The sequence below is a fragment of the Meles meles genome, chromosome 5 (genome assembly GCF_922984935.1).
Source record: "Meles meles chromosome 5, mMelMel3.1 paternal haplotype, whole genome shotgun sequence".
NCBI classification, from domain to species: domain Eukaryota; kingdom Metazoa; phylum Chordata; class Mammalia; order Carnivora; family Mustelidae; genus Meles; species Meles meles.
This window is the reverse complement of record NC_060070.1, coordinates 98,966,725-98,994,512: the sequence shown is the minus strand read 5'-3', so window position 1 is coordinate 98,994,512 and position 27,788 is coordinate 98,966,725. Positions and strand designations below refer to the sequence as shown.

At 44.9% G+C, this 27,788-nt stretch overlaps 1 protein-coding gene across 3 annotated transcripts; it reads right to left on the bottom strand.

Annotated features, from left to right (window-relative positions):
* Window positions 1-1,727: 1,727 nt before the first annotated feature.
* TFAP2B (transcription factor AP-2 beta) lies at window positions 1,728-26,777 on the bottom strand. Of its 3 annotated transcripts, XM_046004254.1 has the most exons (8): window positions 26,697-26,777; window positions 23,524-23,550; window positions 21,813-22,271; window positions 16,943-17,003; window positions 9,216-9,435; window positions 7,396-7,514; window positions 5,044-5,185; window positions 1,728-2,035 (listed from the first exon to the last, which is right to left on the bottom strand). In XM_046004254.1, exons 1-8 carry the CDS (start codon window positions 26,775-26,777, stop codon window positions 1,735-1,737), a joined length of 1,410 nt encoding a protein of 469 aa, XP_045860210.1. In that variant the 3' UTR covers window positions 1,728-1,734. The 3 variants fall into 3 exon arrangements, with proteins under 3 accessions (XP_045860210.1, XP_045860207.1, XP_045860208.1); XM_046004251.1 differs by lacking the exon at window positions 23,524-23,550; XM_046004252.1 differs by lacking the exon at window positions 26,697-26,777 and having other exon boundaries at window positions 23,524-23,815.
* Window positions 26,778-27,788: the final 1,011 nt, after the last annotated feature.

Sequence of the window (27,788 nt, the reverse complement as noted above, 5' to 3'; positions counted from 1 at the left end):
GGGTGGATTTCCCCACTGCTTTGGGGAGGATAGGGACAACAGGTTCCAGATCTTATTTCATGATAATGCTCAGATGAAGCCCAAGAAAGGAGTAGAGCTGCCAGAATGAGAGACATTAAACGCAGGAAACTTTATCCACTGGGAATAGTCTCAGTGTATACAGACGGTAAAATTCAAAGCTGAAATACATCTCCTTTCACTCTGCATTCATTATTTTGCCATTATATGCCAAAAGAAGTACACATCTGGGAGGGGAGAGTGTCTCATTCATAAAGCATATTGTAAGAAAGCAATTGTGGCTGAAACACGAAAGCTTGCTGCAGCCTCCTACCCACAACTACTGGAAAAGCTGCTTCTTTACCCACTAGAACAGCAATCACCAAAGAGCCCAAGGAAATGGAATCTATTTCAAAGGCAGGGCAATATTGCTAAAATATTGGGCTCCAAGAACCCTTACTCTTCTCCCCTAAAATTCATTTTTCAGTTCCCCCTCCCCTGGAATTCCGTGTTGAGGTATCTGTTAGCAACTAGACTCAAAGCAGCTTCAATCTCTTATTGGCCACTTTCTAAATTATTCCCTTTGAGCTTCTTTAAAGAAGTGCACCTGCAGAATTCTGACACACAGGCTTTGATTAAAAAGGGATCAGATTTTTTTTTTCTCTGTACCTTATAGATTGTGTAGGAAGCCCAAGTCCTCTTTGAAGAAGCTCATAAACCATGCGGGCAAAGCTTTGGAAAACAGAAGAGAATGAAATGGTACATACCCCTTCGAAGGAATTACATACTAATCAACATATTCATATTGTGCTTTTTTTTTTTTTTTTTTTTACTATGGTTCTTAAAATTGGTAGATGACACAAATAAAACAAATGCAAGATTCTCTGTATGCAGATGCTGGCCAGGCTGGGAATTAGTAACATTTCTGAAAGGAACTGATGATGAGTCTGAATCAACTTAATCTGGATTTTCCTCAGCCGCAGATGCCTCTGCTCCGCTGGCTGGAGCCCCGCCGGCACCACCGCAGGCCTCCCTCCCCGCCCGCCCTCACCCTCCCAAGGGTGCCAACGCCCGGGAGCGCGGCGCCGGTGAGTTAAGAACGCAGGGTGGGGCGGGGGCGGAGTACCGAGGGGACTGAAACACAACGCAAAGGGGCTAACCACACTCATTTTCATCCCGGAAAATTCCCATGACAGCTTGAGGGAGGGCGGGCAACATAGAAAAGAGTGGCTGGGAGAGGGGTGAGGTGAGGTGAAAGGGTGGGGACTGCGAGAGAGGTTCCTAAAAAATATTAAAAATTAAAAAGTTCGTGCGTCTCAGTCAACCAACTCTCAAAGCACTGACACCAACGTTTCTCCGATTTTCTTCCAATAAGTTAGCGTTTTCTCATGTTTAGTCTTATGTTTATTTTCCAAAGGGGGAAAATCATGGTTTTCTTTTATTATCAGTATTACTAAGCTCGAAAGAACCGAAGTGGAAAATCCAGACGTTTGTCTCCAAGTGTATCTTGAAATAGACACTGAGAACCGATATTGTTGCTCCGTTGTACGCCTCAGCTTTTTTTAAAGTTATTTAGCTCTTTTTTAAAAATTTGATTGTATGTGTATTCTACCTAATATAATTCTTCCAAGCCAATCCAACATTTTAAAGCTAAAGTTAAATTTTTTGTTTTCCTTTTGTATTTAAAACATTTTTCTTTCTTTCTTTCTTTCTTTTTTTTTTTTTTTTTTTAATTTTTCATTTCCTGTGTTTCTCCTCCTTGTCGCCAGTTTTACTACCTGGGCCTTCCCCAGACGTGTGCCTGTTAGTGGTGGTGTTGTTCAAGAACATCTTGTCCATGCCTTTAAGTGCCTCGGTGAGATAGTTCTGCAGGGCCGTGAGCGCGGCGCAAATGGCCGGGGCGCCGAAGCCGTGCGTGATGAGGCTGAAGTGCGTGAGGCAGCTCTGGATCCCCGGCTCCAGGATGGGGCTAGGCCTGCTGTTCCCGATCGGCGTCCTGTCCTGCGCCAGCAGATCCGTAAATTCTTTACAGAGTTGCCTGCGATGAAGGGAAAGAAAAGGGGGGGGGGGGGGGGAATCACTCAGTGTCGTTGTCATTGGCATTAGAAAGGAAACGCTCACACAAGCCTAGAGGCGGCCCGGTCACCATAGAGCCGGAGAGCGAGGCTAATGTGAACGATTCCGCTCTGTTTCCCTTCCCAGCGCTCTCCCTTCTGGAGCAGCTGGGACTAGAAGGAAAGCGGGGGTGGGGAAGTTATGCACCCCTTCTATCCCAAAGCCTTGCCTTTTTTTTTCCCCCCTTCAAATTCAATCTTTCCCCCTATCATTCCAGGACTGCTTAAAGTCTGCGTGGGAAATTTGCTAGGCTTTAGCATTTGGTTTTGAATATTCAGTAATTTTTGGCTCTTACCTGGCAGTTTTGTAAAAAAACAAAAACAAACCCCTTCCCCCTTCTCTCCTCTGCCTCGCTAACCTCTTGGTGATCAGCCTCAAAAAGCCCTGCAAGATTTAAGCCCCTGAGCCACAAGCCTGTCCCTGGCACAGAAGCAGATTGCCAGAGACGTGCATGGCCCAGGGCATGCAACTGTTTATTCCAGGAGAGAATGCTGATTCCATTTAAAGCAAAATCTGTTTACCTGTAGTATTTGGGGAGGAAGATATGTTTTCCCCCTTTTCCCCCTTTTCGCCCTTTCTTTAAGCACAGGCTACTGAAAATCATTGTACAACAGGATTGTTGTCAATATAAAAGGATCCCTACATTGTTTAAAAAAAAAAAAAAACCTTAACCATCTACAGGTAGATGGTTAAGACACGGGAGGGTAGATTTTTATTTGTTGAAGGTTTTTATTTCCTCAAGGCAACTACAATTTAGAGGAATCTTTCAGCCTTAGAAATCCTGCGTGCCTAAGTATGAAATGAGCTTATGTGAGAAATTTTTAATATAGGAGGTGGACAAGAGGTTTAATATAGGAGGGTTTTAGCCCAGAAGGTCCAATGGCTTGGCTCTACTACCAGTCAGAGGAATGGCATCCCAAAGGCCATAGCCGTTCACAGACTGGCAGACATCTCCTGTCAGTCTGTTTCCACTGGAGGTTGGGGGGGGAGAGCGGGGGGGGGGGGGTAGTGAGAAAGAAAAACTACAGAGTTCCAGTCCCAACCCCTCCACTCTCTTCATGGCCTGACATTTGGGGACATGTGGAGCCTGGACAACAGGTAAACAAGGTAGGTACCTACAGGCCCATATGAGTGACCCTGGGGCATCCTTTGCCAGGGAGATTACTCCCAGGAAGAGTAATGGCTGAACTAGACAGAGAACACCTCCCCCCACTCTGACCTGCAGCAAGAGAAAGGGTTTTGATTTTAAGACTGGTGGGTAGAGAATCCTAACAGACACCCTCTCTCTACCATCCCCTCTACTGGTTTCTCAACTCAAAATGCACACCTACATCCTTACAACCAGGAAAAGATAGGTAAGGGTTCTATCTATCTAAATAGGGCAGTTCTTAGGCCAGGGGTACTTCGGAATCACCTGCGGGGCTAAAATGCACATATCCGTGCCTCTGCCCCCCTGATTCCAATTCAGGGAGCTTGGGGCTAGGTCCACAAATAAATACCTTGGAAAAGCTCCCCAGATGATTCTGATACTCACCCCAGGTTAAGAATTGGTGTTCTAAGTGAAGTTACAGGATTTCAAGAGGTGATAAGGTGGGGGAAGTTACAAGCATTCCTTAGGGAAATCCTATTACCTGATTTATACACTTTAGTTTTATTTTTTCCCCAAAGTGCATTTACTCTTTTATGAAGCACCAACAGTTCCCCGACCATCAGAGAGAGAGGCAAGGGGCAGAAGGGCAATAGATCTATTACATTGCTAGTTGGTGCATCAGAAGGAAACCTTCCAAAAAAGAGGATGGGTGCCAGGTTTTGATCGTTGGAAGAGATGGTTAAGGAAGTCTTTCCTTAAGTTTGTGCTCATTACCAAAGTGCCAAAAAGGAAATTCTGAACTGGGGAGAACAAATGCTTGGAGTCAAACATTCTAAATCTTCAAAGCCCAAAGCAGGGTCTGTAAGCAATTAAAGTTCTGGGACATTAATATTTTTTGACCCTGCGGAAAGGGGCAATCAAATTCCAATCACGTCTCAAAAACATCTGGACAAATTTGAGCAAATGATTTTTCAGCCTTCCATATATTTCTTTAAATTACGCTGTCAACGGAACAAACCGCGTCCTCCAGCACTAAATAAATGAGCGCCGCTGTTTGGGCTGAGCCTGCGAGAGAAACGTGCGGGTGCACGCAGCGCCGCCCACTGCAGGCCTGAGCCGGCCATAAAACACCAACAATATGACACCGAAGCCAAAGACAGGAGTAAATCAAATAAATAGAAAACCCACTGTAAAAGTTCAAATGAGCTCTAGACCTAAATTTAGCCAGAGATTTACTGTTTTCCCCTCTGGAGTTGTAGTAAATTTTGCATCTGTGGAAGATGCCAAACAGCAACGTTGGAAAGAGAATAATTAGAGCTGTGGGTAGAGATGGGTACACGTGGGTGACATAAAGACACCCGGAGCATGCATATGACAGAGAGAGGTGAAACCTGGCAGAAATGGGCAGCTAGGGATCCCGGGAAGAACTCGAACAAGGACCAACCCAGAGAAAGTCCGCCTGATCTCCCCAGGGTTGGGGAGAAGAACTGTAAAAAGCCTGGATTCATATTAATAAAGCCATTCTCCCCCCAAAACTTGGTAATAGAGGAGACCCAGACAAACCCATAGCCCATAATCAACCTGGGTGGGGAGGGGGGAGGAGAAAGGAGAGAGAGAAGGGCAGCAGGGTGGAGCCCGGAGAGCTCCTTGCCAGCAATCCACAGACTGCAAAAGCTACTTCTACCACTGAGGTGCTTCCCTGCTCCGCCAGTGGGGGCTGCGTTGCCGCTCCCCTGCCCCTACCCTGCCCCACCCCACCCCACCCCCGCCCCATCCCCCCGCCCAAGGACTTGATGAGGTGATGCAGCAGGGTGGGAGGGCTGAGGGTCTGGGACACTCACTTGGTAGCCAGCAGCATATTCTTTCGGGAATGCAGGTCACTGGGGTCGGTGTGCTGCCGGTTCAAATACTCCGAAACAGCTTTAGCAGGAAACTCTGTTTCACAAATATACCCAAAATCCCGAGCTAAGTGAACAGCTTCTCCTGAAAAGACAGCAGCAGAGGTAATAATCAGTCCCTATCTCCTAATCATCCCAGGCCAAGAGATCCTTCCTGGTCGACTGTTGATATTTACAGAAGAGACCAGCTGTTGGGGGCAAAAGCAAAGGTGAGACTGAAGCCCAAATAAAAATGACTCTCAGGCCATAAAGTTGATGGAAGAAACTTTGCTCCTGCTGCTCTTTTCAGCCTCTCCTTGATGATCCTTTTAGCCAGGTCCTAGCTAGACATCCCCGGAATAGCTGCGGGCTTCCTACACCCCATTCTTTCTCTTAAGGGAAAGATGGGCAGATATGTTCAGGAGTCACCTTACAATTGCACCTAGACAGTTGGCTGGATATTGGAGCCAGATTTCCCTCCTCCTTTTAAAAGCACCTGTTACACCTGCTTTAAATAAAATTTAAAAGTATTCCTATCTTTTGTATTATCTTTTGTATCTTCCTATAACTGCGCTAGGACAAAACCTCCTCTTATTAATAATTAATATACATATAACCATAATTCCATGTGTGTACATGCCCACATATATTAAAGAACATATGTAAAACATATATGGAATAAGTGTTCCTGTCCAGCAATGAAGTATTCATTCTTTGTCAGTTCCCTGATAGGTTTCAGGTTTCTCCTTAGAGGGTCCTGTCATCGTCTTCCTACTTAAGGACTTTCCACTGCACAAGATGACACAGCAGCTACAGAAAACCTGGACACCTGAGAGATTCCTCCGCTAATGTGGAAGCCCCTTTCAAATAAAGCATTATTACCCTTTAATGCACAATCTTAGGTGTTCAAGGGATGATACCAAACATGAAAAAGAGATATGTTGAATTATCCCATAGCTACGATATTTTTAAGGGGCATGGCTTACTTTTAATCAACATCATTATAGTAACCAAAAAAAAAAAAAAAAAAAAAGACTTCAGGCATGATGCTTACAATGATCCAGATCCATAAAACTGAAAACTGCCAAATGAATATTGGAATTTCAGTAGTTTTCCTATTTCATCCCTTCTCCACCCAAATTCACATCTTGGATAGAGATTACCTTGACTGCTTTTACAAAATAAGGACAGTGATATTAGTAATTCCCGGAAGGGCAAAAAACAACCTCCCACCCCACTCCCAGGGGCTGAGAGTCAACTGCTAGTACGTGTGATAAGGAAATTTGGTGACCGTTGCCCCTGGAGGGTAAGTTTGGGCCAGGCAATTTTGCCTTAAAGATGGCAAAGTGCAATGCCTATGAATGCGATGACTTTATGGTTGTTACTTGCATATTCTAAGATCTCCAAAAATCAGTTCCCCATAGGAGTGTCATAATATGACATCCATAAAAATAGGAAAAAAAAAACAAAACAACCAAGACCAACACGTTAGACTCTAGAGAAAATTCTACTTCCCTCATTAGGACCATCTGGCTGTATTTCCTATCCCTTCCCCATCCTGCAAATTAACTGCAGATCCTCTTGTTCTCAACTGCGTAGAAGATCCTGTTTATTATATACCATAAATATCATCCCCAACCCCAAAATGATGAGCAAATTAGAATGTGCTTGTTATAATTATGGGCCTTTAATTCACAATCAATGAATCTACACAGAAGGTCCTATGTGACCCCCCTCCTTGTTTCCTCACCACCACCCTCCATACCACTTTTTCCTAGGCTTCATTGGCTACACTAAGCCAATTTCATCAATAATAAGTCCCAGGTAATCAGCAGGAGATAGGGGAGTGGCATGAGATTTAAAATAACCACAGGGGTCATGAATGCAATAATAGTTTGATAAATTGACAATGTGTTTTCTACTACTGATGATTCAGAGGTAGAACCTGGGAAGCAGAGAGGTCTAGAATGCATTGCTGCTTCCAGAGTTATTTTGCAAGAGTTCATGCAGAGGGGTTCCCTACACTGCATCCCGCACCTGATGGCAGAGGTGACCCCTGCACTGCTTTAGCGCCTGGACCTGAGCACTCTTCAGAGCTTAGGGACCCTCATACATGTCCCTTGGCCTCTCTGCAATTGCCAGCTCCCTCTAAGTAAAAGGACCTTTGAACTTCTCTCAGGCAGCCGCTTGACATCCAACTCATAAGGGCACAACAATCGCAATGATTTCCAGTTAATCATGAAACGTGTAAAATGTCAGCCTTCAGCCAACAGTTAAACTCAGCCACTTCGTGAAATGGCCACACGTCTTGCTTACCTTCCACCAGGGAGGTGAGTAACGTGACATTTGCTGCTTTGCGCCTGCCCGCGGGTAAATTCAAACCGATTTTTTCTAGCCTTTCTCGCAAAGATCTCCCCCCATTTTTCGATTTGGCTCTGAAATTGCAAGAATTAACATTCTGATTAACCTCAGAGTGTTCCTGAAACAAAGTTTAGACTTAGCAATCTAAAGCCCAGTGGAGCTTGAAGAGGTTTTAACTCGAGGTTAGCACATTTTCCCCCTTTCCTTTTGGTTATTTGCTGATAGTTTGCTGAGGTTTGCTTAATTTCTGCAATACAGAGCATAAAAAAAAAATTTGAGTCGTTTTCTTTTTTTTTTTTTTTTATCTCGTGAGGGAAAAAAATGATACCAGATGGGAATAATCAGGGTGTAGGTTGTGGGTCCAGAAAAGGTAGAAGTTGCATAGGCAACACACAAGCTCTTTCCTTGTAATGGAGCCAGTTAGGTGAACATAAACTGGGCAAGCACAACGTTGCTGAAAAGAGGGAAAGAACTGGGTGGTTCAGAGAGAAGGCACTAACTAGCTGAAACAGGTGGGGTTTTCCAGGAAGGAAGGGGTCAAGAGTCGATATAAAATGGAGTTGGGTTAAAAGGGGAAGGAAGACTGAAACATGAAACCAACATGATGATGGTAATCGCAGTAACTGTTAAACTAACACTTTAGGGAGTTTAGTTATGCGATAAGCACTGTATATTGATTATCTCACTTAATCTCATAGCAAGTTTTATACACACACGCTCAATGCCCAGGGGTGATTGAAAGAAACTTCCACACTCCGAGGCTCAGAGGGCTCACTTCAAGAGAGCAGAGCAAGAGGATTCAAAGTGAGAACAATCCATGAGTCACACATTTACTTCCTCCCCAAATTCTCCCTCTATGTGTTAAATTCTGGGCAAAAATACAAGAAAAAAACCAGTTACTCTGACCTCTCTTGTGGTACTGTTCACACAGCCACTTTCAGGAAAGAAAGGGACTTTCAACTCCCCAAAGAGGCTAACTTGAAAAGTTCATCTACTACAGTGTTACCTTCATATCAGAGACACTACCAAATTGCCCTTCAACCAGGCACAGGCAGAGATTCCGGGGGAAGGCTGTAAATCTGAAGATAAAAGCCATCTCTTCCCCCATTTTCCCCAAGGAGTCTATGGAGTGCCTTCTTCTCATATTAAGGAGCACTTGAATGCCCCCAAGAAATAACTATTCCTATTTCATTGTTATTATTGGTGGTGTTCTTACTGAAGACAGGAGGTCGCAAGTCTAGCATGGAATTTTTCAAACTGCAGGGGACAATGCCTCGATGGGCAGTGACCAATTTGGTCGGCTGCCAACCGTATTTTAAAACAAAACAGAGCAATATTACAGTACATTACTGGTACAAAGAAGGTTACTCCACGAAACGTCTGTTTTATTTTTTTTTTTTCCAGAAATATAGTTTTGAAACGTCTGTTTTAGATAAGTGTGTGTAGGTTCTGAGTCTCACTCAAGCTACAGAATGCCCTCCAAGTGTCCCGGGGAGAAAAAGAGCCAGGCGCCAGGCACAGGGCAGGGAGAGAGGGAGGTTCCCAGCACCGACAGCAGCGGGAGGGCGAGCGGCGCGTGCTGGCGGCGCGTGGGTCCCCCGGCGGCGGCGTCTGCGCGCGCGGCCCCCAGCACGTGGCGGTCCTGGCTCTCTGCACGCGCAGCGCCGGGGCCGCGCGCTGGACGCCCGGTTGCTAGGCAACTGCGTCCGGCTATCTGCTGGTTTCCGGGAGAGCCCTCTTCCTTCACCCCGTAATAACCGGTTTGGGGGTTTTACCTTCTGAGGACGCCGCCGAGGAGAGACGCGTTGAGGCATTCGGGGGGCGAAAGCCGTCTCTGAACTTCCCCCACAGTTACTTTGTACTTTGAAGTTGAACTGAGCAGAGACAGACGGCCGGGGACCGAGCAAAATACCTCGCCGGTGTTGACGGACATGCCTCCCAGGAAGCCATCTTTATTCATCATCAGAGAAGTCACAGATTTGGGAGGAACCGGAACTAGAGAGAAAAAAAATATGCCATAAAGGTGACCGGGTTTCGATCCTGGTGACCGGCTGATAGAATGTGTCGGTGCGTGCGCAGGGGCGAGACCACAGGACAGGAGCCAAGTGGAAAGCTGGAGGAGGAAGTGTTTGTTCCAGTGGGGCTGCCGTGCGTTCAGAGCACTGTGTACAAACAAATGGAAAAGCCATCACTCCTCTGGAAACTTACCCCATGTGTGTAGACCTATGCGGGTCGCTTGCCACAGTCCCGCTCACTATATAAATCTAGAAAACTCACGGCCTAGAGTTTGGATTGTGCTGTGAAACCCGGCGAATCCTATTCCATCATGTGCTAGCTTGTGACCTGAGACATCTCAGTGAACCTTTCTGAATCTCAGATTCCTCAACGGTCTCCTAAGGCTAATAACCACATTTGGTGCTGAAGTCTGAAAGTGATCATACTATAAATGATATAAAATGGTAATAATATCGGTGTTCTTTATGGGAACCCCTCCCTCCTTTCCTATTGGACCCATTTATGTGGTCATCACTGGAGAGCACTGGAGAGTGGGCCCTATCAGGGACACTGTGCTCAAGAACAGCCAAGTAATACCATAAGGCTTGGGCTCAAAGGAGATGCTCATTGCTTCCAAGTGGATCTCATTCTTCCCTACATAATAACAATACATTCATTTAGAAATGAACCCAAATGCTCCTATCCAGTGAAAGCAATTCCACAGTGACATGAATTTTGTTTACAAATTAGCTAAAGCGCCGGCTGGTGATTGGAGCAGTTATGATTTACAACAGGTGCCCTGATCAATCAACCAATCACTCTAATTCATGTGAGCGGAGGTCTTGCCTTGCCCCAGTTGTTTCATTTCGGCAAGTAATTGATAACAAACCGCACTCAAGGTATGTTTTATGCAGAAGTTAATAAGAGCTGACAGCTGGTTGCCACTGCTACCCAGGCTCATTCAGTCTCTCCAGCCTGTATGTCTGTTTAATTGTGTTTCAGTGTCATCTGTACCTCAGGAAGAGGCGGGGCTCAGTAGAACCAGAAGGCTGGGAATGAGGAACAATGAATGGTCAATGTCCCAGTTCTTGCTGGCCATCTAACTTCCTCGGAGTTCTACACAGCTGAAACCCATTTCTTTCTGCAGGTTCTAGAAGCCACAGGGCAGGTGACTTTTCCTGACTTGCTTTACACCTTAGCTACTTCCAGTGGGATATGAAGCTCCCAAATCTTCAAACAGTATTTGTTGAACATGCATCTGGCATGAAAAAGGTTTCCATTCCTTCTCTTTAATAAACACATTGTCTCATCCTGTAATCCTGGTAGGGGAACGATAAGCTCTTTCCACTATCTCGAGCCTAGAATACTATATATCAAACAAGTTGCACAACCTCCCTTGTATAGAACAGAATAACTAACACTGAGTATTTTTGTGACAGTTTATTCTCTCTACTACAGATTCTGCCATTCAGACCTCCATGACTGTCTAGAGCCTGCTGAAAGCCAGGTATGTCCCAAATTTCTTATTTATTAGGAATTGCATTTGGCCCTTTAGAAACATCTTGTGGAAAAGGATTTTCCTAGGAGAATGGATGGGGGTCCTGGAGCATTCCCTTTTGCTACTCCTTAGTACACATTTTGGTATATCTGGATCTGTCTACAGAGTCCAAAGCCTTGTCTCAGGGCAGGTGAATGATGTTAGGTAACAGAGTGGATCTTCTGCACAGCTGTGTTGGTGGTGGGACGCTACAGAGGGTGCTTTCTGATTCCCCTCATCATATTCTTATCAGTGAAGCTGCTCCCCATTTGAGAGTGAATCAATGAAAAGTCCAAGTGCAAGTATTAATTAAATTTGAGTAAAATATGGAGTTAAAGTTATTTAAAAGCAAGTGATTTGGGTGGGAACACCCTGTTATTTAATTCTCTTACACAACATCTACATCTGTTTTGATAGGTCTTATTCTTTGCAATACTCTCAATTTTCATCTTTCAGATTCATATTCTAAAACTCTAAGCAAATAATTTATGATCATAGGAATTAACATCAGATAATCTTAGAGAAACTTTTCCCCAAAATACAGATGATGGCCTTTTGTAATTTTAACATGATAAGAACTATAGAAATAAATTGCACAAAAATCTACCTTTGACACTCAGCAATGTTTTTATATTTAATATTTAATACTATTAAATATTTTTTAGAAAGAATATTTTAACAATAAAGAACCTCACTAAGCTGAAAATAGTAAGTTCAGTTCTTATTTCCCATATCAGACAACCAAATATCTCCTCAGGTTTGTAATTTATCTGCTTCTGAGAGTCCCAGTTGCCCAATCTCTTGAAGAGCCAGGCCTTTAGAGACACTTTATAACCTGCCCTCTAATTTCACTATTGTTAATTGCCTGATTTACCTGACAAGAGCCATTTCCTATGGGGAATGTATATTGTTCCCTCCTGTGGGCTGTACCTTTCACAAATGCATTATTACGTAAATATCACAAATCCAGTTAGCTTCTGTCAGTACACCACTGTCTTCTTTTGTTGTTGTTGTTTTCCCCCCAAAGAGGCAAACTATTGGAGCAGACATGCTTCAGGTTATATTTCCATTTTCTTAATTTAAGTATAAATCATGTTCTTACCCTCTACCCTCTCATCTTCAGGTTCTAACCCTCTCCGACTCTGGCCTTAAACCTAAACCCTAGACTATGTCTAGGTAGAATAGATCCTACCCATTTCTTGTCCTAAGTTTCCTTAAAATCCTTAGCACTATTATCTACCTTCCCCTCCACTCTCACACCTGCTTAGCTCAGCTGATTAACCCCATATTTTATTCTCTTTGTCTTTTCCCTTCTGCTTTCCTCCAGCTTATCAATAAACCCAGAGAACAACAGGGCCCGCTTGATTTGTTAGTAATTATGAGCACACTGTTCCTGCTCATGGAACCCAGAGATGACTAAGATAGGTTTAAAGCGACAGCAGGAAATGGTAAGGAAATGGAGCATAGCGAAACTCAGCGTGAAGCTTTCAGTTCTTTACATGTTTACAATTTTCTGTGCATACATTAAAACCGGTGTCCCCCCCCCCCGTTTGGTTCTCCATTGCATATTATGACCAACTCCTGGATGTAACATCCACAAAACTTGCTCCCCTCTTTTTTTTCTTGCATTATATTGGGGAGAAGAAGAAATGTTTAAAACTGATCAATATTTCATTACAGTGACTGGAATTTTATTTAAGAGAGGAGAAGAAAGACTGATTAGAGAAAGTATTATTCATTAGTGGACTACAGAGAGCCAAATGGTTAATAGACTAGCACTTAATCCGTATTCTTTAAACTTAAGTATGAAATTGGAGCTTTGATATCTTTGTATTTGATTGCAAACAGACCCCCTATGGCTCTGATCTGCTGGTGGCGAGGAAGGGAAGAAATGAACCCATTTAATAGATTCAAGGGTAAGTCTCCCCTGAAAGATACTCAGACTTAAATATGTAAGCTACACCAGGAAGCTACCAAGAGGTTGAAATAATTACTTCTCACCAGCAGAACATCCCCTTCCTTTATACTTGCATTGTTTCTAATCTACTGAGGGCTAAATGTTATTTCACATGGATATATAGCACATCTATTAATGTGAGCACTAAATTCCTGGAAAGAAAAATAAAAGGATTCTTACAAAGAAAGCTGGGATATAAAGAACTACAAACATCCAGGTTAACATCCCTCTAGGGGCAAAGTCTAAGAGTCTAGAAACTGAATTGGGTCCCATCACTTACTCTCTGTGTGGGACCTTGAGAAAGTCATTTATCTTCTCTCTGTCTCAGTTTTTCACTGGGAGTGGAGGGGGGTGGGAGTTGGAGAATAGTGACTAACCTTTCCAACTTAGAAATTCTGTGAACTCTGATTACTCCCTGGGTGACTGGAATGTATCTCAGAATCTCCAGTTGAATAAATACCTGTTGGGATCCAAGTCAGCCCTGGAAATGCGAACCTCTTCCTTTGAGGGGAAACGCATACCTTTTCAGAGGCTCTGACACACTCTTGGTACTTTTTACCTTCTAGGTCAGAAGGAAGAATCCCAACATTGTAATGAAATTGGCAATTTCTTCATAACCCCTCCCCCGCCCCAAAGAAAATCCACACTAACCAAAGTGTTTATATGGGGAAGGGGCCAGAACTAACGGGGAAAAAAGTGGGAGAGAACTGAAGTTGAACTGAAACTAACCAAACAGGATATCCCTAAGACCAATCAAAACACCCCACAGTCACATTTGAACCTTGGATTCCAGCCATGCAAACCTTTCCAAGAAATCCCAGCGTATTTTCTGCTCTCTAAGGTGTCAAACCCATTGCATATTAGCCTCTGATTGCACCAAAAACTTTTTCTTAAAGCCTAGGTGAGCCTTTTTTTTAATTTAAGCTATAGAATGGTGGCAGTGATCATTTGTATCAGTTGGGCACTAACCTGCCCCCTCCCCAGGCCAGATTCCTAATCTTAATGGAACTGAGAGTTAAGAATGATTTTTTAATGTCTCGTTGGATTTTTAGACTGTTAATGTACCGAATCCTTCTCATTATTACTTTATTGATTGCTCATTGACCAGCCCCCTTCAAATCGTATTAACCACCCTCTGCCGGTTTAGATTAGGAGAGTTTAAAAAGCACCTTTCATTACTCCCTCCACTCCTGCCTTGGAGTTGAGACTCGGCATCTTAATGGGAGCTCTAATGGGGCAGCTAAGAGGAGAGGGGCCACGGTCCCTGCCGATTGCATTAATAGCTCAAAGGGGGCCAATACAGAAAATTAGCCGTAAACGAGCTCTGGAGATCTTCAAATGAAAGAGCCATTTATCACGCTGGCTACCTTCACTCCACTCGTTTGCTCTCTCTTCTGGGAACAACTCATTTCCTCTTAACTAAATTACTTCAGAAATGTCAGCTAAGCCCAGATAGCAAACATAACAAGAGAGCTAGCTTATAATCTATAGGGTGATATCAACACGGGTGAAAAATTGGACTGGTTAAATTTTAGGAGGGAGCCCTTCAATAATTAGAGTAAGAGACATAAAGACATATATCCTTTATGCCCAAGTCTTCTGGCTTCAGTATACGTAATGGCAGAGATGTCCGAACCTGGATCGGTGGCTGCACTTTTATTAACGAGGCAGACTTTTAAAAATCTCTCTACAAAACATAAAAACTTTCAAAAAATCTCTCTAAAAACCCAGTAGAACATAAATAAAGTAACCACATCCCTTGCCAGTTGTTGAAATTAAGAAAATTTAGTTCAGAAACTTTCTTACCTCCTTTTTAATGAAATTAATCTCTGGGAGAGATCCCTTAAAGGGGAGGGGAGGGGACAAAGATGAGAGGCTAGAGGGCCAGGAAGGAGCAAGTGAATCAACCACTTATTCCTATTTTACCAATGCCTCTCTAAATATAAACATACATTAGGATTTTTTCTTCATGTAATAAAGCAAATACCTGAAATATTAAATAATGGAGTTAACCTAACACTTCATATTCATACCTTGCCCTCTAACTTAATAAAGTGACTGGGATGCCACTTACTTGTTTAAAGCTTCACAAAGTCTTTTTTAAAAAGGCTTTCAGAGCCAGAAAAAGTACTCCGTGTTTTCAAAATAGAACCAGCAACTTCAGTCAATATTCTCCTTTTCTTATTACCGGAGATACCCTTCTACATAGATAATCACATTTTGCTGACAAACATATACAAGCCCTGAAACCCAAGCATCCCACATCTAAGAACATTTTCAGCTCCGTTTTGTTAAGCAAGCTAAGTTCCAAATATTTTTATTGGCCTGCCTATTAATAACATTTCTGATTGGTCATCTGTTGGGCATGCCCCACTGACAGCCCAAACGTTGTTTCTAGGATACAGAACCCTGAGATAAGGGGTTCAAGTCTTCAGTGAAAAGGGAGGGGGAGCTGAAACAATGGAGAAGTACCTCCCCATCCTCCCCTACTCACCCCCACAACCAGCAATTAACCAAAAGAGAAGGACCCCAGAGGAAATAGTGAAAGTGAGCCGTCAGCACAGCCGCAAATCTAAGCACCAAGACTGGGTGTCTGAGCAAATCCAAAAGCTGGCATTAAAAACTGGAGTGATACTATCTAAAATAATAATAATAATAATGATAAAATAAAATAAAAAATGAAATGATCTAAAGATCATTCTATCTAAAGAAGAGAGGGAGGGATGTTTGGAGCACCACTTAAAATAAATAGTTTTGCCCCAAATCTTACTATTTCTTCTTCAGGATATTATATTCCAAAGCCAAATGGCATTATTCCAAGTACAGCTCCCCCCTCCCATCCTCCACCTCTTAAAGCCACTTTTTCTGTCTGTATAAAAGAAGATAATTTAGATACCTCATCCTGTTTGGAATTCTGACTTCACGGTGCTCCTACTGTAACGGCTTGGCTTTGGGTTACTTTCCAAAGCACTTTTTCTTCAATTATTTTCGTGAGTGTTATGTGGCTCAAATTAATCATAAATGACTGAAGCTAGAGATTGTTGACACCAAATATAAGGACGGGCCTTTTTCCAGAATCGATAAGCAAGGGTTAGAGTAGTTAAAATTGTATCTCCAAATACCAGTTCCTGTGATAATTAAAGATTGCACTGTTTACACATTCAGGCTCCTAAATAGTGGCATGTGAGTGACATTCGGGCCTTTCAGCAGCCACACTAATCGCCAGGCATTCTCTCAGTGACTGTCAGAAGAGAGGGGGAAAAATTAAGCAGCTGCAATACGCCCAAAATGAGTTATTGTAATTACATTTAATTAGTTTAATTAGTTAATTATTTTGCTTACAGCTGTACAAGAGACTGCAAACATTTGTTAATATCACATGCCCTTTAACAGTATGGGGTGATTCCACAGTCACACTAAATCATGAATGCATATGTAGAAAGATTTAGGAATGGGCATAGGCTGTCTCAACGTCTTAGGATGTGCATATTTAGCAACACATTTGGCACAATTTTTTAAAACATAATAAGAAACAACTCCTAAAACACAGGGAACTGGAAACAGAATTACCACACACACACACACACACACACACACCAAATACAAAAACAAGAAGAGGAACTATTTCAACAACTTTGGGTTTAGCTCAGCAAAGTCCAGTTATCAATGAAATAATTATAGCACATTTTTGAAAGCAGTGTTTCCTAGTCAGTTTCATACATGATGGTAGTTCAGTTATTTAAGATACATCTAAAATTGCTACCAAATGTACCCTGAGAAAAATACCAATAGTCTCTGTCCCTCTGTGTCTTATCTGGACTTCTGCCTTTGGTTGCTCCCACCCCCAAATTTCCTTCTTCCGGACATGCCTTTTTCATCTGGACAGCCCCTGTCCTATGATTGTGAACAAACATTTCTGTCTTATAAAATAACTAAATCCCCCAAAGTGAAAACTCACAAAGACATGACTGCACAGGAAAACTTTGCTTACTTTTGGGAGGGATAATCCATACCTTTTTTTATGACAGACTGGTCCAATAGATTCATGCCGCTGTTATTGGCATCTTCAACTGACTGTGAATATAAAAACATCACTATTCAAATTGACTGGATATTAAAGAATTGCACACATAAATCATGTCATTCCAAACTGGAGTTTCTGTTATTTCCATTTATATTAATTCACAAAGGGAGGTTTTATTATTATCATTATTACCTCCAAATCAACATGGAAATGAAATTCACCCAAATTATAAATTCTTCCAATAGAAGCAGAGGAAGAAGGAAACTGTGAGAGACATCTGGGATGCAGTATTGGTTTAGTTATTATATTAAACATAGATGTTACACAGACATATAAAATTTTATATTATTTGCTCTTATGAATTGTGAAAATTTGGCAATAGCTGAAAGATTTTCACCAATATTAGTAAGAATAATTTCTGTTTTCAATTCTATCCCAGCACATCTTAACCCTAGAGTCATTTTACAAATACATAATAGTTTACATTATGGGATTTTAATTAAAGTCTGAGCAATTTGGAATGGAATGCAAACAGCAACACATAGGAACACGTTTGCAAGCTGGCAGGACCTCACACCCATGCAGTCCATACATGTCCTTGTGTGTTATGAATTTCTTGCTGCATGATAATCCCTGAGAGGAACCTGCACAATTTGTTCCCCACCCCCATCCTGCTGCTGCTACTTCCCAGCAAGAAACACACCTGTTAGGAGGGAAGTAACTACAGACACACAGATACAGAGACTCAGATCCTCCCAGTCAGCACCTAGGTAATGGCAAATAGCACTCATCTTCTGTGCCACAGTCTTATCCTAAAAAAGGGAAGTTTCAATCCTGGGTGTTGGCAGCACTTCTGAGGGGAAATGGCTGTTGGAATGAGTTTCTTTTCTTTCTTTCTTTCTTTTTTGGAATGAGTTTCTTACTGTCAGGATGCACAAGAACAGAGTTCTGGCTGTGTATCCCAGAGCATCCACAAGTATTGTATTCCCTCCTCCATTCCCCAAAGAAAAATAAATACTAGGTCTTTCTGAAATGTACTGCTGCTTTCCCTGATTCTTAGAAACCTAAGTTTGGAACAGTTTGTCACCCACTCTACAGAGAAGTAAAAAGCAAAGGGCTTGAGAGTGAGGCTATGTTTCCACAGCACCTTCCACCCACTCACGCTGCATCCCCAGACAGGGTGTGTGTTCATCACAAGGAGGAGACTGTCTACCCCAAACAAGCAGCACATTAGAAATGAGATGATCTAATCTCGAAGGGAGCATGTTAATTTGTTTCTTTTTGTTTTTAATAGTCACTCTTCAGTTGTCGGAAAGGTGAGGAAAATTGTTATTCTCTGTAAGAACCGTTTTCCGTGTTGCAACATGCCGTGTACATATTAAGAAATAGTAAAAACTTCTATTAAAAAATACTTCATATAACTTGTTTGAAACTCCCCAGGAGACCCTGCTGCACACACACACACAAGATTCACACCTTGCTATGCTCACGTGTCTACAATGCGAGGTGTCCACTCAAGACAAAAATAATCGCCTGTGTCTGGGGGCAGGCTGGCCAGGGATCTCAGAGGCCAGGACCCAGGAGCCCCCACACCTCACCCTCACATCGATAGGTAAATATGTATATACGCCTCATCAGCGACGTGGGGTAGTTGTGGTAGTTAATGAGAAGGCTCTTGTCTGATTTTCTATCTAATTACGGCCGCCTGCTGGGTTTTTGTACAGGATATTCACGCAGCATGCTGGCGCTTAATCGTCACAGGGAGGATCGTAAAGATTTAATTAGGACTGCATGCGGAAGCGCAGAAAAACAACTCAGACTCGTAATTACTAGACTTCTTTAGTTAAAAGTGATACCAGGGGTTGCTTTAAGACACTAGAGTGTGTTTGAGTGTGTGTGTGTGTGTGTGTGTATGTGTATGTGTGGTGGATTTGACAACATCCTGATATGTTTATACTCAGGGGTAGTAGAGGTGAGAGAGGTTAGAGAGCAAAGACTGGAAAGAAGAAGTGTTCACGACAACTAAACTCCAAACTAGGTGTCATCTCACTTCATCTTTCTTTCTGATGCTGTTTTTCTGAATTTTTAACACTGCACCCCCCAACATACATACACACAATGGGTGAAATGTAGCATACCCAGAACCCAAACAGCGATTTGCTAGTTTAATAGCCCCTGCGAGTAAATTGAAATAGAAATTGACAGGGTTTTATAGTTTCGTTTAAAAAATATTAGAAGCATTTGGTTAATTAGCTCCCGTCCTTCTCTTCTCTCACGGTCGGGGCCGTGGCCCTCTGCGTGTGTGTCCGGGTCACCCAACACACCCCCATACCAAGCCTCGGCCAGGTGAATACTCCTCGCTATGAAGCCCACTGGCCCAGCAGCGCCCCGGGGATCTGTCTGGTCCGCGGCTGGGGGCCAGGAGGACGGGGGTTGGTGGATCCGGAACACAGAGCAGGTTCTTGAGATCGGACAATGACTGAGGTCCAGGTCGAGGCACTCTCTGGTCCCTTCTTAAAGACTGGTCGGGTGCAGCCAGCCCAATCCTTTGCTGCAGGAAACGGTGAGATCCCCACAGACTCTTGTAACTTCAGCTCCCCCTACCTTGCCCCCGTGCGCTCCAGATCCCTAATTCCGAAGTGGATCCTCCAAGATGGAGCAGATGGGGCACACAGCCTCTGCCTTCGAGGCTCTGGTCCTAGGTACATCTTCTCCCCTTTCTTCGTCACCTGTCCCGTGTCACGTCAAGCACACCCAGGCCTCGGAAGGCCTGTCATCGCCGCGGAAGCAGAGATCGTCCGCGCTGCCTGGGAACAGGCGTGGGGTATCTCCCCCCAACCCCCTTGCACTGAGGGTCGTCCAGATAAAGTCCGGCGAGCCACCCCACCTCGCCAGAGGAGCGGCTGGGAAGCTTCTGCGGGAGGAACCCGGCAGAGGTGTGTGGGCGGGGAGCATGCGTGGGCTGGGGCCTGCGCCTTCTCGCCTCCCGGCCCTCTGCACCTTGCGGTCCGAGTTCCGACGCAACAACTCAGCCTGCCGCGCGCGACGCCAGGACGAGGTTGTTCTCCCCAACACACACTGAACTGCTCCTGTTCTCTTGTCCTTTGCATTTGGCCAAACACTCAAAACCCCTCACTATTATATCTTTAAAAACTAATCTAAACCCAAACTAAACTAAAACTAAAGAAATATATTCCCTCTTTTAGGAGAATTCCTGGGTTCAGTTGACTAAGTCACTTGGCTGCGGGGTGATGGTGACGCGGCTAGTGTGTTGGCATTGCCAACAGCATTGGTGATGAGTTGATCCACTTTCATTATCTGGCACTTTGAGCGCACCCAGGAAGGTTAATTTAAGAACGTAGGCCCCCCTACCCCCACCAAAACAGACTCATTATACCAGTACATTTTTTAAAAAGCTATTAAATATTTCCTTGTATGGTATTCCAAAAAGAGCAATCCCTCCAGACAGGGATAATAAAGCGTGATTAAACCAACAGAACTATCATTCTTATTACTACGGGCAAATCCAGCCATAAATCAGGTGATTCTATCATTTTTGGAAATAATAAATAACTGAATTTCCTCTAAAAGAATAAACCATCGTAAACTACACCCAGGCAGCATTTGATGCTGTCACAACATTTTAACTGTTCAAAATACATTCTTTTTCAAGTAAGGTTAAAAAAGGACTCAAGTACTCTTTTTTCTTCCCCATTTCATTTTTCTTTGCTTTAGAGGTATGTCTAAAATGATGCATAATATACACAACTATGCCAATGAGACCAAAGTGTCAAATACCTCTCAACCATATTTATCTTTTCTGCAGACTATTTAAATTAGGGAGCAAAGGGAGACCTGCTCAGAATCACCCAGACAGTTTTTAGAAATCATTTCTTTGATGTTTCTTTGTTTAGTTTAACCAAGTATTCTCAACCAAATCAGGCTCCATTGTGTAGGTTGCAGATGGGTTAGGGAGTGGGTGGGGGGAGTGTTTTGAGCCTTTTGTTTTAAGAAACAAACACGTGATGCCTCTTTAACTGGGATAGTGGCTTTGGGGAGAGGAGAGTATTAATGGAGGGGGAGGACTGAGGAGGGATGTGAAGAATATTGCTCCACAGTCATTTAATGGATCAAAAGGTGAAAACAATCTCCAAAATGGTATGTGTCCTCTTGGACTCCCAAGCAGAATTATGGCTTTCTGGGTCTCTCCCCACAATTATTCCATTTCTCAGGAGATGACTCTGGAACTCAGTTATCTTGAAAAAGGGCTCAGCAGCTTATGAGACATTCAAAATAGGACCCAGTTTGGACAATCATAGCACATGTTTTTCTTCCCATGTGCTTTGTCATGCTTAACATCCAGCAGGAACCTCTGGAGCCTGAGAGGACCCTGTGCCTCTCTGCTGAAGCTCCAGATGCTAGGCAGCCCAGTCTGTCACCTGCCTTGTCAGGAGGCCAGGCCCACTAATGGACATGCATGGGGAGTGGGTTGGGAAGGGTACCCAGCTGGGTGGCACAAAGTACAAGGGACTAGGAAGTAGCTAAGGCAAGACAAAAACCATCTAGTCTTAATTCTGATGATGCTAAACTACCAACACACACACACATATATTTTTCTCCTTCGTGATTTCAAGTGGTTCCAGCTTTCATAATCGGACCTCCAGAAATCGCCACTACAGGGCCATACCCGTACAACACAGAAACAGTTATATATGTGGTGTCCACCTATTGCTGTTCTAAATAGGGAAGCTACCTCCCCCAGAGGACACGGAGCTGCCCCTCCCCCACCCCTCCCATCTCCCAGGGGCATTCGCTATTTATTTATTTATTGTCCTTTTCATTTGTTTGTTTGTGGTTACCTGGACGTCTTCCATTCCGGGATGGCCGAGGCCGTGTAGCGAGAGGCTGTCACCCATGCCCGCGTCCAGGCCGTGGTGCGCCGAATGCAGCAGCACGTCTGGCCGGCGGACCGAGTGGTAGTCCCTCCGGGGATCGAGGCCCGAGAGCTGGGGCAAGGCTGCCCGAGGCTGGGGCAGGAGAGAGCCGGCTTCCGAACCCACTTCTTGCCGCTGCCGTTGCCCCCAGGGATGCTGCTGGGGCTGGTGCAGTGGGTTCAGGGAGTAGGGGTCGTTGACGTGGGAGTAGGGATCCTGGCTCTGGTGGTAGGGAAGCGGCTGGTAGGGAGGCGGGAAGTAGGGCGGCTGGAAGTCTGACGACGGGGTGTGGGACAGCGGCGGGGCGCTGGAGTAAGGTCCCTGGGATACCGAGCCCAGCTGGGAGAGCCTGGAGCTATGGCTCGGGACGCCATCGTGCCGGTCCTGGGAGCGGAGAGAAGAGAGAAAGAGAAACAGAGTGACAGAGAGAGACAGAGGGAGAGAGAAATAGAGCGAGAGCGAGAGAGACAGAGAGAGAGAGAAAGGAAAAAAAAAAAAAAAATACAAGCGACTAATGGAGAAGCCCGGCTTCCGTATATTCTTCCCAGGACAGGGAAAGCAAGAGTCTGAAACTTATACTCCCAAGTTGACTCAGAGGGTACATGATTTCAGCAATTCCAAATGCAGTCTTTGGGGGAAAAATGGGGAGAATCACCACCCACTTAACCAACATCTGAGCCTTGTATTGGGAGTGTAAAGCGGGCAAAAGGAGTGAGGGTAAAGTAACTATGTATGGGGAGAGATTCTAAATTCCTTGGTTAAAAATACAGTAGCCTTATACAGAGCATTTCCTCTTCTGGGTATTTTAAACTATTTTTTTCTAACTCTTTCAGAAGTCCAAAGCATAACAAATGAAACTCCATACTTTTGCTGTGCTGCTCCTCCAGTTCAAAACCAACTTCTGCCTTCCCTGGCAACCCAGCCAGCTGACCAAAGAGCTCCCCACAGGAACCTGATAATTCCAGGAGCTCTGAGGAATCTGCTCAACTGAGTTCCCAGTCACCCCTCCCTCCCCACAAGGAATTAAATAATTTAAATAGTATTTGATTGGAATGACTCTCATTTGAAATCATATCCTGAACCCACGTTAAATTAAGTTGAATTGTGGTTCTGAGGTGTTATTTCTAAGGTTGCTTTTCTGTATCTAATGCTATTAAACTCCAGGGTGTTAAATGAAGGACCTGGGGTTGGGAGGGAAAAACAAGAAAAACCCAGACAACTTACTGTTGGGTCTATCTGGAGTGGCAAACTAAGTAAGTTAAAGGAGGAGGGGGGAGGTGTGTGTGTGAGGAGTGTTTAAGTTTCTCCCTCTCCTCTGTGGAAATGCCTTGGTAAAGTCCCTATGGTTCTTTTTGGAGAAACAGTCACCTAAATTTCCAAACTGCAATGGCAAATAAAAAGTTTTTCTCTGAGGCCTCCCCCCTTCCCAGCTGACTCATGGAGCTCAGACGGAGAACACACAATGCAGAGAGAAGCAGCTGCAGCCTCGTCCAATTATGGTGCTAAATTACCAAGCCAAAGGCGCTCAAAGGAAGACAGAGACAGAGAGAGTGAGACACACGCACAGAGACGAGAGACAGAGAGACAGTGAGAGGAGGGAGCATGCAATTCTGGTACAACGTGAATCCAAACTCACCATGGATGAATAGGTGTGGACTAACATCTGGAAAAAAAAGCCTGGTTACTGCTCAAAATCAAACAATGATTAAAAAAAAAATCAAGGAGTCCAGCAGAGAAACGAGCTGGACACAGGAGCGGAGCTTGAGGGGTTTCCAGGACAAGCCATCAAAAAAAAAAAAAAAAAAAATCCCCCCCCTCCACCCCCAAACAAGATTGGCGATGCCTGTCACACACAGACAGAACTGTTCATCGGTCTCTTGCTGTCTTTTTGGCCTCTTTTCTTCTGCCGCTCTTCGGGGCTCCAGATGCAGTCCTCTTCCACCCGAAGCTGGGCTCAGACTGCTCGGGCGCCCCTTCCTCCCTCCGCTTGCCTACACCGCCTCATAATAATTGATATTCATGACTATTAATATTACACGAGTACTTTAAAGGGAGAATGGAGGACAAATGGAGCGTGAAGCAGCAGCGAGCGCAGAGCTCCCCTACTATTGTAAATGACGTTCATTCAGTGGAGAATTACTAGATGTAATCAGACGAGGGGGCTGGCAAAGGCAGACTGGGGAAAAAGTTTAGCAGGAAAGAGGCAGAACTTCAATTAACTGAGCCGGGGACACGCGTAAAGCAGCCCCTGCTCCTTTGGACAAGGCAGTGAGGGAGAGCATCGCTGGGGGCTTCTACAGAACGTAGGTGTCCTTGTTCCTGGAGAGGGACTTTCCTAATGGGAAGAACTGATCGCCCTAGGTGCTTTGTGTGCAGATTAAAAAACAAAATAAAAAGGCGTTGCCTCATCATTTGGAGGGGAGAGGAAAGTAAACCGGTGGGCCTGGTTGTTTACAGTGAGGTTTAAAGACTTGTACTGAATACTGGAGATTATGCTTACTTTCTAAAGGACAGGGGCGAGATGGGGGCTTTTCATCCCTTGTGTAGAATTTCCCTCCTTATACTGCTCATACGACCCATGATTTTTACCTCAGTTTAAAATATATGCAATCAATCTTCAAGTACACTAAACTTATCCTTTCCAGGCAAAGCCAGGGGCAACAGAAAACCTTTTTGGATGTTTCAGGAACCCGTTCAACTGGCCTGACTGCCGTTTCTGTTAAAGTTCAACCCTCCTCCCGACTTAAAAAGGTTCCTTCCATAGGGTTGCGGGTTCTCTTATATTACTGAGCAGAAAATTTAGGCAAATAGGGATACCTGCAATATTCTCTCTCCTCTCTCTTCTCCCTCCCCTTCCTCTGTCTACTCTCCTTCTCTCCCCCCCCCCCCCGCCCCATTTTATTCTCCCGTCTGTACCCCTCTTCCACTCCACCCCTCCCTCTTTCTCTCTCCCTCTGTCAGTCCTTTCTGCTCTCCCTCCCTCCTTCCCCATTTAGCCATTTACTTTTTCATAAGCTAAGAGCAAGTTTCATCCTGCTCACTTTTGGGAACCCACTGAAATCCCTGCATGTATATTCCGAGCTATTTACACACCGTGCCCCCATCTCCGCCCGTCTCCTGCCCTCTTCGGGCGCTCACATTCTTTAGGATAGTTCTAGCGACTTCGACTTTACCATTATCCCGCCTGTTAAAGAAAGAAAAGGAGGCCGAACCGAAACAAACCCCACCAGGCGGAGGCGCGGCTCTTCGTTACAGTCAGTACACAGCCACAAAAGAGGAAAGGAAAACCCTAATCATCGTTCCCCAGAAAGACGAGTCTCCTCAATCTCCCTTTCTGTCTCCGTATCTCTGTCACTCACACACACACACGCGCGCGCGCGCACACGCACACGCACACACACACTTAGGAGCTGGCCGAGCTGGGGCAGCGGACTGCCTGCGGGACACGGCGGCCGGGCGGCTGCGGGCCTCGGAGCCCGGGTCCGCCGGGTGAGAGCGGGCCGGCGGCGTCAGTCGGAGCTTACCGGCCGCTGCGGTGCGCGGCCCATTATCCGCCAGGCGGCTTCCCGCCGGGCTTTCCGGAGTGGTCCCGGCGCAGAGGGGTCGCATTTTCCCCCCACAGGTTTGGGGGCGCCTCTGTGCGTCCCGCCGCGGCCGTTGAGTGCGGCCGACCCAGCGCTCCTGGCCCTCCCAGCCCGGGACTTGGCTTCCCGTCCTCCCTCCTCGCTCCAACTTTTCCGCTTTACGGTCTCCTTCGCCCGGCTCGCCAGCTTGACCTCCCCACGCCTGCACTCGGCGGCGCCCGTCCGAGAAGCTTTTCTGTCTGTCCTGCCTCCCTCGACGTCTCCTCCAGCCTTCGCTTCCCTCTTGCCCTGGCACCTAAGTCCGGGTCTGCGAGGCCATTTCGCTCCGAGCGAAGTTCCGCGGGCCTCCGCCGCAGTCCCCTCCCCGTCCCGCCGCGTGCGCCGCCCGGACGCCCGCGAGCCCCGGAGCTGCCCCGCCGCCACAGCGGTCGGCGCCCCGGACCCAGAAGGGCAGAGGCGGGCGGGCCACGGCCCCGTCGGGCGGCACGCGCCCACCCGGCGGCGGGCAACTTCCCCAGCCCGAGGAGAGTTGCGCTAACCCAGCGCTGGAGAGCCGAGCGCGCTGAACATGGGCAGAACATTGAGTTAAAAATGCCCAGACTTGGGGCGGTGGGACGCACTGGCCCTCAAGAAAGCAAAACACAAAAAATAAAAATAAAAATAAAAGATCTGTTAGGGTTCCTTGGCTTGTGCTCTGTCTACACCCGTCTAGCCGTCTATCTACCTCCCTCCCTCCTTCTAATTTTCCGTCCTCTACTTGGATCCGTTGGTTATTTATTTCAGAAATATTATTGAAAATAAAAATTAAAAGCCCGAGTCTGTTACGAATGAGGCTTGAAAATCTAATGCTCTCCCACGCTCAAAACGAGGAGAGCCTCTGCCTTTATCAGTCCCTATTTCCTCTGCCCACATTCAGTAGCACCGCATTCCCCATCAGAACCTTAAAGTGGGGGGGAGTGCGAGGAAGAGAGAAAGAAAAATAAAAGAAAAAGAGAGAGCGCGCGAGAGAAATCTCCTAACTTCAAGTAGCCAGATTTCAACCTTAAAGTTCTTTTTCCGAATAGCGAAGTCTCCCCCTGCCCCTTTTCTAAAAGTTAGAGAAAGCTGAGAAAACCGGCCGGAAATCCACGACTAAACGCCGAAAAATATATATCAGAAGGGGTGTCAAGAAGCTCAAATTCTCTATCTGCAAAGCTCTAAGATGCATCCGGGGGTGTCGGCTCACCTCATAGATATCTTCGTACTTGACATTCTCCACGAGCTTCCAGAGCATGATGGCAGCCTGGTCTCTAGGAGGTGAGTGCATTCATGTGAGGAGCAGATGTCTGGCTTCTCAGGACTCCGCTGTCTGTAATGATCCATCTATAATTGGAAATGGGGGATACACACCAAATCCGACGCTCCTCTCCCATCGCAACTTATATCTGTTGTCTCAAACAATAGGCTGGAGAAGTAAGCCTCAGCAGAGAGAAAAAACATTATTACACACACAGGAGTTAGATGCAACCCACAGACATATATATTATAAAAATCATAAACACGTATTTACACCCAGACACCCACATTGAGTTATATAAGCACCCCTGGGTCACGCAGAGTCTGCAGGCTCCGAACATGCATTTAAAGGAGAGATAGTCGTTCATTGTGATTAATATAAATATACAGATTTTAAACCTCTAGATGGAAAATGATGAATCATTGTAGCCACTGACTAAAGTCTTTACAATTCCTAATGAGAAACCAGGGGGCCAAGAGTCCCCCCATTTTCTATGTAGATTTTAAATGGGGGACCATTTCTGAGATTTTTATACACAAAAGCTCCTATTCGTGTGTGTTCAGCAGGAGGGTATTTTGAAAGCTGGATTTGGGGATTTTTAAGGGCAATCTCTCTGTATTGATGTCTACAAACTTTTTTTTTTTTTTTAAGCTGTACCTCTGTCAGTGTAGAACAACAACAACAACAAAAGCCAGCTCATGAAGGTGATCATGTCTAATATTTTTTTGACCATTTTGCCCTACACATTTGGAAACTTAAATACTGTACGAACACCTCAGTCTGTCTTGTTTGTCATTTCAAGGGTTGTTTGTGTGCATTTTCAACGAATTCCTTGTGCCTTGGCTAGAGTCTCCATATTATGAAGTGGGTTTTTTTTTTCAGATGTTGGGAGCAACACATGCACTCATTCACACACTGTTCATTCCAAGCCTTCTTTGCAGAGGCATAGGACATTGTATTTGCACAGTTGCCTATAACTTTTAAGTGGTTTTAATCATGGGCAGTCAAGAAATGTTCACCTGAACCCATAGAAGATTTAAG